We start from the raw sequence: 16,563 nt of genomic DNA, 5'->3' as shown, positions 1-16,563 counted from the left end.
TATTTCTCACTCCATCTGTTGTTATACTACATATGCAATTTATAGGTACTTTCAAAGTTGAAATTCCTTCCATAAATTCATGAAAAATATCTGACCCTGTTGTAGTTTCCTTCAACGACCTCATGCATGGTAGTTCCTCTGTAATACAGAAGTTTTCGTCAACACCTCTTATAAATAATAGCGACTGTGCATATCATTTATATCACAGCTTTCATCCATAGTAATTGAGCAGAATTTAAATTGGCCAATGTTCAATTCCAACTGTGATAATATGTTTTTATCTATTGCTTCGATTCTAAAAGTCACTGTTTTCCGAGATAAGCTTATTGTTTCAAAATCTTTTCTTTTGTCAGGACATAAAATATCGCAAACTTTGAGCATGCAGTGTTTAAACAAACTCTCCATCAGAGAGAGCTTTGTTACTTTTAGCAATATTGTATGCTACAACATAACTTGCATGTGTAGCTGCTTGCTGAGAACTATTTTCTTTCTTAAAAATACTTTGCTGACCTGATAGTTTTTTGCGTAGATCTTTTGCTTTTTGTTTTCTTTCTTCGGTCATGGCTCTAACCTTGACATCGTTGTGCTTAGAGTTGAAGTGTCGTGAAATGTTATATTCTTTGTAGACTGCTACAGTTTCGTTGCAGATGAGACATAGTGGTTTATCCTTAAAAACTGTGAAAAAGTACTTCCAAGTCCATTCATCTTTGAAAACACAGCACTCACGGAATCAACTTTACGTTTCTTCGATAACATCTTAGGGCTAAAATTTTTCACAATATGCAGAGTAAAACTAGCAAACGCTAAGACAGGTCTGAATCAAGAAATGTGTTTCGATATCTAGCCGCATTACCAGTTTTAGTCTTCGCTACAAAGTTTCCAGCAGCCAGTGCCTCTCACTTTCAACATAACATTCCAATATCTAGGATAAGTCAATAAATTTGTATGTCGTCACTGATATAAAATGAAAGAAAGGAAAATATTTATTTTCCTTATAGCCTGTATTCTTTTTTATTCATCAGATTAGGAATAGTGTCGCGCGGGCTGGATAGAACATTTCAGGGGCCGCATCTGGCCCGCGGGCCGTAGTTTGCCCATCACTGGTATAGGTTATTGATGTGTTTAGAAATTGATTGATTTCAGTTATGGTGCTGTCATAAATGAGTAGGCAGTCATTCATGTAACTGTAAAAGCCTAAAATTCCTGGGTTGTTTAATATATTTTCATCTATTTTTTTTCTAATGCAGATTTCAGGTAGCTTTGGTCCTACACAGCTACTCATGAGGATCCCTTCAGTTTGCTTATAGTACCTGCCTTTCGATTCAAAAAGTTATTAGGTAATTTAAACATGATTATTTCAGTTAGCCATTTAGGGCAGTCATTAGCAGTGGCAGCCTTAGGGGGTAATGAGCAGGGCAATCACCGGGGCCTCGCTCTTGCAGGGGTCTCGCGCAACAACTCGAGTAGAAAAAAGTTGATATTTAAAACTTTTTATTTTATCCTTAGCTATTAGTTATAAGCCACAAACATCGTTTTTAAATCCCTGCGTATATCTTTTAAGGCATTTATGTACCTTAGTTTATCATCATTACAAATTTGTTGTTTTTATGACTGTTAACTTTTATAAATCTTCTAATATAATATTTTAATACTCTAAATTTATTTATTTATAACTTTTGCATTTCTCGTCAATCATCAGAAATATCTATTTTCAATTCACATACTTTGCACAAAGGACAAGGGCCTCACAAAGATCTGCCGTCTGGGGCCTCGCAAAGATCTGCTGTCCAGAGCCTCGCAATCATTAAGGCTGCCGCTGGTCATTAGAGTGAAGTGATTCTAACTTTAGTGTGTGTGATTGAGGGGTACATGCTTATTATGTTGAGGGATGCTAGTCTAATATTGCTATGAATGTTTAATTGTTGTAGTTTGTTAATAAGGGCATCAGTAGTGATGATGCTGTACCGAGAGTTATTTATAGCTTTAACTTTTCTTTGATAAATAGTTCAAGGTTGTACATAACAATGGTGTTTGACTATTATTGGTCAGTATTTTATCAGTTTTGTGGGTTTTTACTCTAAAACTGAATTTTGATGTTCTATTTAAATTAGTTACGATAAAGCTAAATTTAGAATTCATTCATTCACTCATAATTTTTCTTCTTGGGCAAATTTTGTTATCGTACTTTATAAAGATTCTATATTCACAGATATCAATACAACTTCCTCTCATAATATTGGTGTTGGTAGTCATGATTGATTGAAATGGATGATGTAGCATATTAAAAAATAAACAGACAATAATAAAATTTTATTTTATAAAAAGAATTTAGTTAGTTTAATATTAATAAAATGTTAGTATGGTATAAACTAAACTAAACATGCTTAGTAACATATTAAAAAATATAAAGTAGAACTTCACTAAAATAATTATGTTTACACTTATTATACTAAACAATAGAATCCGAAGCTGTTAATTTCAAAATAATATTATTATTATACTCAAAATATAGGCTAATAATAATAATAATAATAATAAAGTTTTAAAAACCTGGATCATTAAGTTCCATTTGTCTGGCAGCATATTTTCGAAAACGGTCAATTTCTAGCCTCTTCAATTCATCTAATTTTGTTCGTACATTGTGTTTCGCAAATTGCAAAGCATAAGAAGTATCTTCAGGCTAATGTATTCAAATATATTATAAAAACAAATGCATATTCAGTTATATTATTAAAGTAAATAAAAAATTTTTAAAAATTATTGAAAAAAAATAAAATTTCATTGTAATTTAGCATGAATCATCATTAAAACAAATTCCAATAAACAACTGCATGGTTGAAGACTACAACATTATTTTTTTTTTTTAACATTTTTGACTTCAATAAGGGCAGCTGGTTTCAGTGTACATGTAAATTGAATATAAAATGAGCAAATACTGTATTTACTTGGATATAAGACGAGGTTTTTATTTATTTTTCACTGCTTCAAAAACCTAGGTTATCTTATACATGCAAGCAAAGGATTCTTTTATTTTTGCAATAATTTTTGTGAACCGTGTATGCTTCATGCTGTCATTATAAGTCTACAGTCTATTTATCGTAAGTTGGTACCTACTGTTAACACTTTCATTTGTTTATTGGTTTAATCCTACATCCATTAATTAAAAACCACATTGCATCTCATTTGTTTGTAGAAAATAGTTTCTAGTTATTTATAAAAACATTAATGAAATACTGGTCACTTAGCAATGATTATAAATGTAGTTATTTTATATTAGTTAAATTGTTATTTTTAATGAATATTAGTGCATTCTGAATAATTAAAAATAAACTTTTTTCAGTCATGTGCATTATAATGTTTTGGTTTTGTTTTCCATTCATCACATATTAAGGCAAAGATGTTTGTTTGCTTTTATACGTGCATTTGATAATATTTTATTTGTGATTAAATGAAATAAAATTAGAATTGTATTAATAAATCTAATTTTCTTTATTTTGATCTCTAAAGTCACACCTTGTCCTACATGCAAAATTATCTTATACCCAAGTAAATATGGTATTTATTGTGACAAATTAAAAATTGCAGCCTGGCATTGTGACAATCATATTTTTAATTTATTTCATTTAAAATATATGTTCTCCACCTCAAATCAGTAGTGGTTTTACCCTGTACATCATAGTTTTCCTTTGACAATAGAGTCATGACAGTCATTTATCTAATTCCTTTCAGGGAAAAATCTTTGAATTGAAATAACATGACTTCCAGTTTGAATTGGAAGTTTGAATATAGTTAATCGGGGTCTTCTGTTCCTAAGGTTTTCATATATAGTCTCATCTTTCATCTACCTAACTCCATTCTCGAGATTAAGAAAAGACGGACAGGTGGACAAATAGTGGAAATTTATAGGTCTACAATTTTTCAAACTGCATCCCAATAATATAATGGAATATTTACAAAAGTAAAATTTTTAAGAAATGTTCTAAAATTTCAACAAAAAGTATTAAAAGACAATTAAAAATGCAAAATTTAAAAATATGAAGTAATCAATGTAATAGATAAAAAAGGTAATGATTAAAAGTATTGGTGACATATATAAATTCAAACCCTGATGTTATTAATCAAAGCCAAACAATTACCATAATGAAATTAGGCTATCTTTTGGCTACTATTAATAGTTTAAATTCTAAGTAATTTGGTACTAGAGGTAGGAATTAAGGTGCCATCTCTTATTAAATTTAATAATTATAACTAAATTAATATTTATTAAATAATTTAGAATATTCTGGAAGAAAAGAAATGGTCCAGAGCAGGACTTTAACCCACAATTCCCACTTACTGTGTAGATGCATTGCCAGTTATGCTACCCAGACCTCTCTCTAACTCTTCAGTTCAAGACATACTGTATTTACTTGCTTATAAGACAATCTCGCATATAGGATGAGGTGTGACTTTAAAGATCAAAATAAAGAAAATTAGATTTATTAATAAAATTTTATTTTATTTTGTTAAACCAAAATGTCAAATGCACATAAATGCACACATTGTCCCGCAAAAATTACTGGCATTTTAAACTTTAGGGAAAAATCTTGTAAAATTGACAACATAATTTGTTCATGTAAAGTTGGACAATGGGGAACTTTTTTTGCCAATTCTTAACAGTCGAATCCACTCTCTGTCGATTAAACTTACAAGTTTCTCTGAATTCTGATTTTCGAATAATCATCTGCTTTCACATGGGAATGGATTAAAACTTATATTGGGCTCCTGTGTGATTTTGGAATTTCAAATTCAAATTCAATTCAAAAGCTTTGCTTTTCCTATTGCTATTCATCTTTACTCCTGAATACAAAAGAATGATTCAAACGACCTAGATAAAATACTTTTGTTTTTAAACACCAGAGGGTGAGCAACTGGTAAAAACTGCAAACACAGGGTTCACAAAAATTATTGCAAAAATGCAAAGAATCCTTCGCTTGCGCATATAGGAAGACCTAGGTTCAAAAACCTAGGTTGTTCTATATGCGCAAGGCAACAAAAAATGAATAAAAATCTCATCTTATATGTGAGTAAATACAGTATTTAATTTTTGATACAACCATCCACAGTTAACATGTCTGGAAGCAAAGGGTCAGATGGAAGTCTGAGTAGCATAACTGGCAACACATCTGCACGATAAGCAGGGACTTGCGGGTTCAAGTCTCACTCCAGGCTGTTTCTTTTTTTCCAGAATATTTTAAATTATTTAATAAATATTAATTTAATTATAATTATTAAATTTAATTAGAGATGTCACCTTTTTGCCTACCTATTTTACCAAATTACACCAAATTACTTGAAATTTAATTATTAATAGTAGCTAGAAATAGCCCAATTCATTATAGAAATCATTTGGCTTTGATTAATATTGGTGACAACATGAAAATATGTTTTTGTTTATTATAACTCAAAGTATATATTTTCACTGCATAAGTAGTATTTTTAATCTCTCTTTATTTTTATCATTATTATATTGATCACTTTTTATTTTTAATTATCTCATTCTAAAATTTTAATTAAAATGTTCAGCAATGAGTTAGTGTTTTTTAAACATAAAAATCCAACAAGATATTAGCAAAAAGTTAAAATAGTGTGTGGTACTATCTGTTATGAAATAATAATATAAAAGTTAATTTTTAATAACAATTATTATAAAAAGGCAAAATGCTTAATTTTGAGGATAGAAATGAGTTTAAAAAAATTTTTTAAATTTTAAATTAAATGCCAACAATGAGTAAAATTTTCATTAAGTTCGATCCCACTTGAGATAGGACACATGACTCCCTCTATCTCTCCATTTCCTTGACTTTTAACCATTAAAATTTAATAGCATCAATGCCCTTATTAACAAGTTACTGTGCCAAATCATATTTCTTAATCTTTATCTCATCATGAGATAACAGATGAAATAGAATCCAACAAACATATGGAATTCCCCCCTTTTTTTTTACTTTTTTAGTTCAGGATGTCTCAAAATGTTGAGATTTGCAAAAAAACCTGAAGAGTCAAATTTGACATAATTCCAATATCTAGTAAACAGTCACAAACAAAACTTTTTGCCAGTGTTGTACTTGATACAACACTGGCAAAAGGTTTTGTTTGTGACTGTTTATTACTCACTCCAGTGTTAATAGAAGACATTTATTTTGTGTTATTCCAATATCTTCTGGTGTTATATATCTAACAGTCAAACAGTCAGAAAAGTAAAATGTGACATACTTTTAAAATATTTTATTTTGTAAAATTTAAATATATATATATATATATATATATATATATATATATATATCAGTGGCGTGCCGTGACATTTGATGACAGGGAAGCTGTGTTTCTGTAAGAAGCCGACTTCCAGGGGCAATCAGTTAATTGCGCGTCAGTGATGGTCTAGGGCAGTGGTTCTTAACCTTTTTATACTCGCGGCCCACCAAATATTTCATAATTTTTTGTAACCCCCATTTTTTAATAATAATTTATATTTGATAATTTGATAATTTATCTATAATAAATTGATTTTTTTATTATTGCTTTATTTTTTATATAATAAATGTAAATCATAACTTTATTATTTCATTATCTATTTAAATAACATTCAAACTTCACAATTAAACATGAAAACTCATTAATTTTTAACAGAAAATAAAATAAGAAACATGTCGATAAATCGATCCAATGTCGATGCTAAAACTAAACTAAAACTAAAACGCCCACTTGTCATAAGGATTTTGCATAACTTTTGCAAAAATATTTAAATTTTCAAAGCCTACTATTTTTCCTAATTATTTTTAAAATTCCAAACATTAATAGTTTCTTAAAATTGCTTTGGAATAAAAGAAGTAAATACTGCGGTGTAAGTAGCATATTTGCATTTATTTCTTCTGTACTAACAAAGTTGTATGTAGGAAGAAATACAAAATAAATAAATAAAAACTAAATAGGAAAACTTTATCTTTCTTATTTCACTTTTCAATACGATATTCGGATTATACATCAATTTTCTTTTTATTATATTCTGAAGGAAATTTTGCATAATTTGGCGGCCCCCGGCAAACTTCTTATGGACCCCAGGGGCCACGGCCCCCCTGTTAAGAATCACTGGTCTAGGGTCCATTCGTATTCATTTGTTCGATAAGCCAGTAAAAACTGTAGACTTCTCTAAATGTATTTTTAATATCACAATTACATTCTGAATCGCTAGCCACGATATAAGGGCTAAAATTAAAAATAAATTATAAAAACTTACTCGGTGAAATAAAATGTGCGGTGGATATACATACCTGGTACAATATATTGTTCGATTGTATTAATATACTTTTAAAGAAAATTATAATTAAAATATAGCTTTGTAAAGAAACGTACATAAAAATAACATAAAATATTCTTTACTTTTTAAATCTTAAAACAATCCACTTAGTCAAATATCTTGATACGAGTAGCTAATGGATGGAACTAGTGACGGTCCAGGTAGGTGTGTAGTGCAGCGCTGGATTAAGCCTCTAGCGGGCCCTAGACAAAATTTAAATTGGGGCCCTATTTAAATAAGTTGCTTCTAAACAAATCTTATATAATGTGACATTAGCGTAGCTAGCATGGGTGACACCCGGTGCAGATATCGTGGTGTCACCCCAAGTCACACCGTAGTGTTACCCTTTTTAACTGTTTTATAAAACACTATTGAATTGTAATAACTTTGCACTCGAGCAACTTGAACGCTACATCGAATATGCGATGTCGCGACGTATAAGTATAAATTTAGAAAATGAATCATAACCATACATCAGTATTACTATGAGAGGCGGCCCTAGGAATATTTGTAGATGGTGCGAGAGATCTCGTGGGAGAGATTACTTCTCACGCACGGATGGCTGTTGGCCTATTTTTTTTTTTTTTTTAGGCAATGGCTAATGAAGCCGGGCCCCTCCGAATTACGGGCCCTAGACATTTGCCTACTTTGCCTATTCGATAATCCGGCCCTGGTGTAGTGAGTGTGTGTGTGCCAAATCCCGAGGGTGCCGATACCGGTCAATGTGATGCGACAAAAGAGGCATGACTAGTATATCTCAAAGGACGCCACAGGGCTGTTGTAAATTTTAAACGTTTCTCACCGTAGCTGTAAAAATCTAACTATGTTAAACTTAATAGTCATTCGTTTTCTAACTAATTCGTTTTAATACCAGGTGTACACGGAAATCAGTTTCCCACTGTACTGAGCGAGTGATTGGTTCTGTTAAGCTTTTGTTGAAGTAAAATTCTGGCTCTTTCAACAGGGTTTTATTTATGTCCCCATTCCCTAATCTCTTAATTATTTAGTCACTTCTTAAGTAGAAATAAGTCGAAACCGGTTACTTTGTACCTGAATATCTGTAGTCTTGGGAAAACAGTGGAAAGACAAATTTTTATGACAACGAATATATAAATCGTAAATTTAAGGAAAAGAAATTCTAGAGCTTTTTTTTTTGTACCGTTGTACATCTCATTCATTAAATTTGGTTGTAAATGATGCTGCCAAAGTAACAGTTAAGTTTTAACACTGTACTAGAATTGTACACGTTTTTTCTGCATCCCCTTACAGATGGGACATACTAAATCGTAATATCACCGGTTTAACATTGAAATCCGTAAGTAATATAAGATGGGAGAGCAGAATAAACGCAGAATAAATATATCAAATATTTTAATGGAGTTTTTTTAAACTCCTGTCAACTATACAGAACTATCATAAAAACGTGCCAGTAAACTCCTATCGGTTGGGTTGTTATAAATCTAGTCTAGGGTGGGCAACCCTTTTTATAACATGGGCCAGAATAAATTTTACGTTTTTTTCCGCGCCGTAGTAGTTAATTGACGCCTTCTTGTGACTCGTAATTTTTTTAGTCTGCAAATATGAAATAAATAAATAAAAAGTTAATTACTACATTTATTTCTCTTATCGTTTTCGAAAATTACAAAAAATTGGAAAAATAACTAATTAATAGTTATTTTTCCAATTTAATAATCTATTAAAGATCTCGCGGGCCGGATAGAAACTTTTCGCCAGCCGTAGCTGGCCCACGGGTTGCCCGCCGTTGATCTAGTCTGCTCATGATTCACATAATCGGACGAAGGTGGTCGAATATCTAGCAGGCGGCTAACAGCCCACAACCGCTCCGGGATATAAAGTCGCGTACTCTTTACGCGTGTGTCGCTTCTACCAGCTAAACCGTGACGTTGGTGCTCTGTAAAGCGCATGCGCCAATGCCTATAATCTGGCTGATTGGAAGTTGACAGGCAGGTGGCTAACAGCCCACAACCGCTCCGGGATATAAAGCTGTACTCTTTACGAGTGTGTCGCTTCTACCAGCTAAACCGGGTGAGGTTGGTGCACTGTAAACCGCATATGCTAATGCCTATATAATCTGGCTGATTGAAGACTGACCCGGTTTCGACATTCCTTCCGCCACCGAATTATTCAAATATACAATAGCAATCTTATCGTTTTTTTTCACATGTAGTAAAGAAATTTGTAAAAGATACATAATGCAGTTATAATAAAATATTAATTTTAATTAATTCAAAGTACGTTAAAATATGAAAATTTATATTTTATAAAATTCAAGGGAAGGTCATTGGAAGGTGGAATCGGCGCTTCCATCGCTTCCAATGACGGCACGCCACTGATATATATATATTCCATTTCATTATTCTACATTTGATTTAAATGCATGCTGAAAATGGCCCAAAGTGAATTATTTATTTTGGAATGAAAACATTCCAAAGTAAATGAATCTGTGTTCTTAACCAATCAATTATTTATTGAATCATTATTATGATACTAAGATTCATGTGCTTTTACAAATCTAATTTAAAGATATAATAATAATAAAGTAAAGTATTTTTTAGTGTAAATGAAATCAAATTATACCTCAAAATCATTTGTATGTACAATCTTTTTAACTTCTTTTAGGAAGTCTTCATCTTCTTCCAAAATTTTAGCAACTTCTTTCATATAATTATTATATTCAAGATTCTATAAATAAAGATAATAGTGACATTAATACTAGTATTAAAAATTTCTATTTGCAAAACCTACATTAATTCTAAACTGTTTAATAATAAAAAATTAAAAATAAGCAAATAATAAAACTTACAAAATCATCTATTATATCATATGGATTTTGTTTCTTAGAATCAACAGGTGCAGATAATGAAAATTTAGTCATGTATATTAAAACAATTAATGGTATACCATCATTGAACTTCATATTTCTGAAAATATATTTAAATATTTCATTTTGATACATCTAATAAATATAAATATTATAGAATATTTATATTTATTAAAGTTTAATGTTTTTTACTCTGAATAAGAATCAAAAATAAATATTAATCATGTAATACAGCTGTATTTTTATTTAAGACGTATTATAACCTGAATAAAAATCCAATATATTATTATTACTACTATACATTAGGTTTGGTTTTTATGTGTAAATCACAATATCTTCTACTCTTTATTACAGAAAATGCTTTTAGTCCTAAGTATAATTAAATTAATTAAAATATCTATAATCATGAGGCAGATAATAGTAGGGCTTATCACACCAATGATAATGGGAACAAATGCTCAAAAATCAAAGTAAAAACATTTAATAAAACAAAAATGCAGTGTACAATAAGATGATTACAAAAGTATAAAAACCGAAAAATCCAAAATGCATTTCGGACTATTTTCTATTGGAAAATAGTCCAATATTTTAATTAATTTATCTTCTACTCTGTTTACTGGTGTTATGATCACTCTTGTACACACTCGTTGAACCTTTATCCCCGGTACTGCTTAGATTTCGTGAAACAAACGTTTTCGGCCTCACCAGAGGTCTGTTTCAGGTTAAATGAAAACTTGATTCCAATCTTAGAACAGTTTTTTTGAAACACTTTCAAACGTTGAGTTTTAAAATAAATTTGAAGCTATGTGCATGCTATGGAGCGTCAGCTCTTTCTTGCTCTTCGCATAAGTAGTGCCAGGCGTATGAAAGTGCGTTGCCGTCTTTGGAGTTTATACATCTCCCTGTCCTGTATATTTCAAGGGCTTCTAGGGCCCTGATGTGGTCAGTGTAAAAGGCTCTTTTTATCAGTCTGGCATTGGATTTTATGTGTAATTAAAAACATTCTACATTTTCAATTTTTAAATTTTATTTGCACTTAAATTATGTCTAAAAATTTCACTTTTGATAAAATTTTATTTAAAGTATATAATTCTACATCTTTCCCTACATTGAAAATTAAATGTTAGAGTCAGCTATTTTCATTTGTTATGCATATTTGTAGCATGTTTTTGATATGTGTGCACAGAAATTTTATGTTCAATGTTATGTTCTAAGTTTACAATAATATAACTACAAATACTATTTGAAGATAAGATTAGTATTATTCAAAAGATGAGAAAAAACATACATAACTGATATTTTTACTAATATTTTTTCCCATATTTTGTTATTTTCCTTTGCAATAACTTTTTCATTTTTGTAACAATTATAAAATTGTTCTATCATTGGTAAAATGTAAATGATTACAGATAAATTATATTTTGCACTGTCATATGCAAACTTAAAATATACATTATTGCATCTTACATTTTTGGTTTTTATATAACTATTTTACAGTTTCATGCAAACTGTTTTTTGAATAAACTTTAATTTTAAATTAATTTTAGCTTTGAGTGCAGAGAAACTTTAAATATTTTTCATAAATAAATTCAAACCAAAAATATATGGTAATTTGTTTATAGAAAAATCTACTGTAAACAAAAATATAATATTAATTTTTTATGTATTTTCTTAGCATAATGTTGCTGTTGAGAACATATCACACAGGAAACACTTTCAGAGGAAAAAGGTTGGTTTATCAGCAAATTGATTACAGGTTTACCTGTAAAACCTGTAATCAATTTGCTGATAAATATGTAATAATAGGACTGAAGAGGGGCATTAAGCCCAAAATGAATGTTAGTTCACACCAATAAACCAATCTTTTTCCTCTGAAAGTGTTTCCTGTGTGATATGTTCTCAACAGCAACATGGTGCATAAGAACAGGTTTGACTGTACATATAATAGAAAACAACAAGCAACCAAGTTTTAATTTTTTATGATTTCTAAAAATTTAATTCAATGCAAAATGTTTAATTTTACAAAAGGAAGGAATTGGATGATGAAATGTGTAAAATTCATAATGTTGAATAATCAAATGTTGAAAGACTAAGTCAAGAGATTAAAATAGCTAATTGCAAAGTGTTGAATGTATGAACATTTTGTTCATACATTCAACACTTTTGAATGTGAAATGTTCATACTGTCAAATGTTTTTGAAATGTAACTGATGAAATATATATAAATATTTTTTTTTTGTTTATTACTATAAATTAGATTTTATATTTTCATATAGGCTTAGCATTATTTTATTACAATGATTAAAATTAAAGATTAGTAATTATAATTATAAGTTATAGTAAATAAATTAAAAGTAATTTTATAGAAATATAAATTAACTTAATTATATTTTGATAATGTAAATGACATAACTTAATTACTGTATGCTAGTAAAAGTGATATAAACTAATTCCAATAATTAGCAACATTTGATTATATTTTATATTTAAAAAATTAAATGTTATCAGACTTTTACAGGGCCAGATCTATGGTGGGCAAACTGGGCAGAAAAATCAGGGAGCAGCAAAATAATAATAATTTAAAGCAATGTTTCTTTTATCTACTTGCATAAGGACATCACTTTGAGTGTGGCCACGATTTAGTGGAATAGATTCCAGTCATTATTCTTGAGATGATGAAATGAGACTCTACTTGCATTAACCATAATGCTGGATTTGCCTTCCAGAATGGGGATGCACTGAAGGTGACACAATGGATCTTATTGGAGAAAGGCTGAGTATCTTCTGTGTTCATTTTGGGTATACTATAGATTACTCCCTATGGAATTTCGTGTGTTTGGGTATATATCTGAACTCAGGGGACCGAGACGAGTTCAACGATATTCTACTTTTGGACCGGAGACGAAAAATAAAAAAGTTATCATACTTTTTTCCAGCGATCGCGCGATGATAGGGAGTCGCGTCGCTCTCCGCTAAGTCGGCCTCACTATCGCAATTGGGAGTCGCGTGCTTGCTGTTAAAATTGCCTTTAGTAGACGTTTCACCCCTTTTTTACTTTGTTCAAGAACTACCGTGAATCGATCACTAGTTTAGCACATGGCGGCGTGTGGTGGCTCCCATACAAGAGGTCAGTCGGGCCGCCATGTTCGCTGCCATAAGTAACATTAACCGAAATGGCGATCGCGCGATGATCAGAAGTCGCGTCGCTCTCTCCACTCTCATATTGCGTGTTTAACGCTCCGGGAGATGACCGTAGTCCGACGTCACGGTTTGCAGACTTTACTGCAAGATGGCAATACTAGCAACTACGGTGCTGTCTGCACGAGAGCATTAAAAAAGTATGGTAACTTAAAAAGTGTGATAACTTTTTTATTTTTCGTCTCCGGTCCAAAAATAGGGTACCGTTGAACTCGTCTCGGTCCCCTGAGTTCAAATATATAAACAAAGTCCTGAAATTCCATAGGAAGTAATCTATAGTACACCCTTCATTTTTAGCAGGAATGAAGCAAAGATGTTATTACCTCAACTTTTAAAAGTGTTGTGGACAAAAAATGTTGCATAGTTCAAAGTTCAGGTGACCAGTTGTTGTGGTTGTCTTACAAGTTAGAAGTTGTGTTCACCAGTAATGTAGGTAGAGTAGATAAAACAAACAATGCTGAGGTAACTGAACAAATGTTTTTATTATACAAAGAATGTTGTATACCGACTGGACCATATGTACAGGACTCTTCGCAAGCTGATGACAAATAATCCTTTCTTCTCCTCAACTGACCACTCACAACATGTGGTCCTTTTCTTCTTATTGAACATTGTTCCTTGACTGGTAAATAACCAGGTGTGGTGACCTGGAGAGTTGCAGGTGCAAACACCACAAATATTTACAATTTATAAATAATAAATGATAATAAACAAATGGTATTGTTTGTTTCTGACAATAAAAAGTCCAACTAGTTTAACTGATATGTATATTAGTGGTAACAGAAATTTTGAAAGTTCTGTCTGTAAAATAAACGATTACTTGTTAACATATATAATTAACTTTATTATAAAACAAACGTAACTTTGTGATAATACAAATGTAACATGTACTGTACCTCCAGGCCTAAGTGTCATCACAGCTAATGCACGACTGACCGAAGACAAAGGAACACGACAAAGGTCAGAGGTGTGGGGTCGACTAACTAGGTCAAGGGGCAATTCAGTGTGGGTTATCTCCTGGAGGTTTACATACATAACACTCGTTAAGCCCTGGTCACACTATGCGATTTCCAGCCGTGCGGGCGACTGCAACCGCGACGGCTGTTCCCGTTAACTGGCAATCCCCCCTCAAAAACCGGCGCGACTGCAACCACAACTAGAAACAAAAAGTTTGTTCTACTGGCGATGGTTGCAAACGCGCATCCAATCAGAAAACGTCTTTGTGCCAAGTCATACTTTGTGTTGTATATTTGTCAACATATCTTGATTATAACATTTGTATTAACTCAGTTTCAGTACATTTAAATGCTATATTTGATATAAATCAAATCTGAATTTATAAAAGTTATTGTTAGATTTATTTTAAAAAGTTTGATTACTTTTAATAATATACAATTGAATAAAATAAATGCTTACATAAAAGAAAAAATATATCGATTATAAATGAATTAAATCATTCAAGCTTTCCTCTAAACAACACTTACCTTCAAATATTCACTTTTATAAGATTGATAAATAGCATTCAAAACTTCTGGGATAATGACTGATATCGAATTATGGGCCACTCTAAATTGATATGCCAAACTACGAAACGTTTCTCCTAAATTATATGTAAGTATTGGTATTCATACGGATATATCCCCTATAACCTACGGCATCCAAAAGCCTTAATTCATTCATCAGCTGGTGAAAGAAAGCACGATTGTTTAGCCCGTTGATTTTCATTTCGTCAAGTTTTAACCCAGCATGAACGATTTTTTCTTATTTTTCTCTTCGTATATTCTCGCCAGCTCTAACAAAATTAGCGCCTTTTTTCTTTTATTCATTCCAGAAAAGGAACTGCTTGCTATTTTAATAAGAAAAGTAGCTAAAATTCCGTAAATACTCTGAAGTAGAACGTAAAAATGTCGGTAAACTCACGAAAGTAGACAAAAACAAGAGCTACTGTAATTTTATTGGTTTATTATAGGATCAGGTGTTCCGAGTTGCAACATCAACGAACAATGTGTGACCACGAGAAGACGTGCGCGACTCGCGCTAGTTGCAGTTGCGGTCGCCTGCACGGCTGGAAATCGCATAGTGTGACCAGGGCTTAAAACTAAATTTATTGAAGTTGCCAATAAATTTAGAAGTATTACATGATGAAAATATTAGATAAATATGGTAAGGTGATAAATGATCGTAGTTGTACTGTAATCATAATTATTTAATTAATTGTACATTCCTAGAAGTAATGAGATTTAGTTTTCTGAACAGAGCGGCATAAACATATCAGGAACAGTACCCTAAATAATTCAAATTAATGATTTCTTTAAGCCAAATCAAATTATATAATTATTTCTTATTCAACCTGCACAGCATGAACAAATATAAAAAAAAAAGTACAAAAAGAAATAAAGTATATTTTCAACAATTTCATCCAGTTATCTGTCTGTAGCATCCAGAGCCTATCTGCTGTGTATGTGTTCCTCATATATACACTGTCCCAACATTCAGCTCAGAACAACCCAAAACCATCTGGTCAATAATGTAGACTTTATCAAACTCTACCAGCTGTGCATAATATTTTTGACTGCATTACATAAACATACCTGGTGTTTGAAGACCTCCAAACAGATATGTTGAAAATTTTGAATAGTGAGCCTCTGGTTGAAAACACTACAGCTTTAATAAATTAACATATGGCATCCTTAAGCAAGAAACATTTCATATTATTTATATTTTATATTATAAAATACAAATATTTAAAAAAATGACTAATTTTTACTTTAAAATGCTAATGATAAAACACTAAGTACGTTTAAAAAAATTAATTTAGGGCAAGCAACTATTCTTTATTAAATTAAATTTATAAAACTATATTCCTATTTCACTTATTTAACTTGAAAAATAATAAGCAATTTGGTCATATGGAAAATTATGTTCAGAATCTATTTCAAATTTTAAAGATAAAATATACTTTTTTTTAAATGACATTAGGTGAAAAAATTTTCAATTTTTTGACTGAATAGAATAAATACTTAAATATTGAAAAAAGTAGTAATTATAAACTATTTGTTACAAATTATTATTTCAAATTCAGAATATCTTTACTGCAATGTTCTTTGAAACAAATGCAACAATATTAACATTTAATTATCCAGCTTTTAAAGCACTTTAATGAGAACTATACCATATGGCAAATATA

At 30.9% G+C, this 16,563-nt stretch overlaps 1 protein-coding gene across 1 annotated transcript in view; it reads right to left on the bottom strand.

Moving 5' to 3' along the window:
• The window catches only part of LOC136983042 (nucleobindin-2-like), a 44,361-nt gene that overhangs the window by 26,289 nt on the left and 1,509 nt on the right, over positions 1-16,563 (bottom strand). Inside the window, exons 2-4 of the mRNA XM_067279668.1 lie at positions 10,161-10,278; positions 9,935-10,039; positions 2,551-2,680 (exon numbers count right to left, since the gene is read on the bottom strand). Coding sequence (XP_067135769.1) covers positions 2,551-2,680; positions 9,935-10,039; positions 10,161-10,274 — 349 coding nt within the window. The 5' untranslated portion in view covers positions 10,275-10,278. The remainder of the gene's footprint in view (positions 1-2,550; positions 2,681-9,934; positions 10,040-10,160; positions 10,279-16,563) is intronic.

This window comes from Centruroides vittatus, unplaced genomic scaffold, assembly GCF_030686945.1.
Source record: "Centruroides vittatus isolate TY-2023 unplaced genomic scaffold, ASM3068694v2 contig_875, whole genome shotgun sequence".
NCBI lineage: Eukaryota > Metazoa > Arthropoda > Arachnida > Scorpiones > Buthidae > Centruroides > Centruroides vittatus.
Note: the sequence above shows the minus strand (reverse complement) of the source record. Positions and strands in the feature narration are given on the sequence as shown.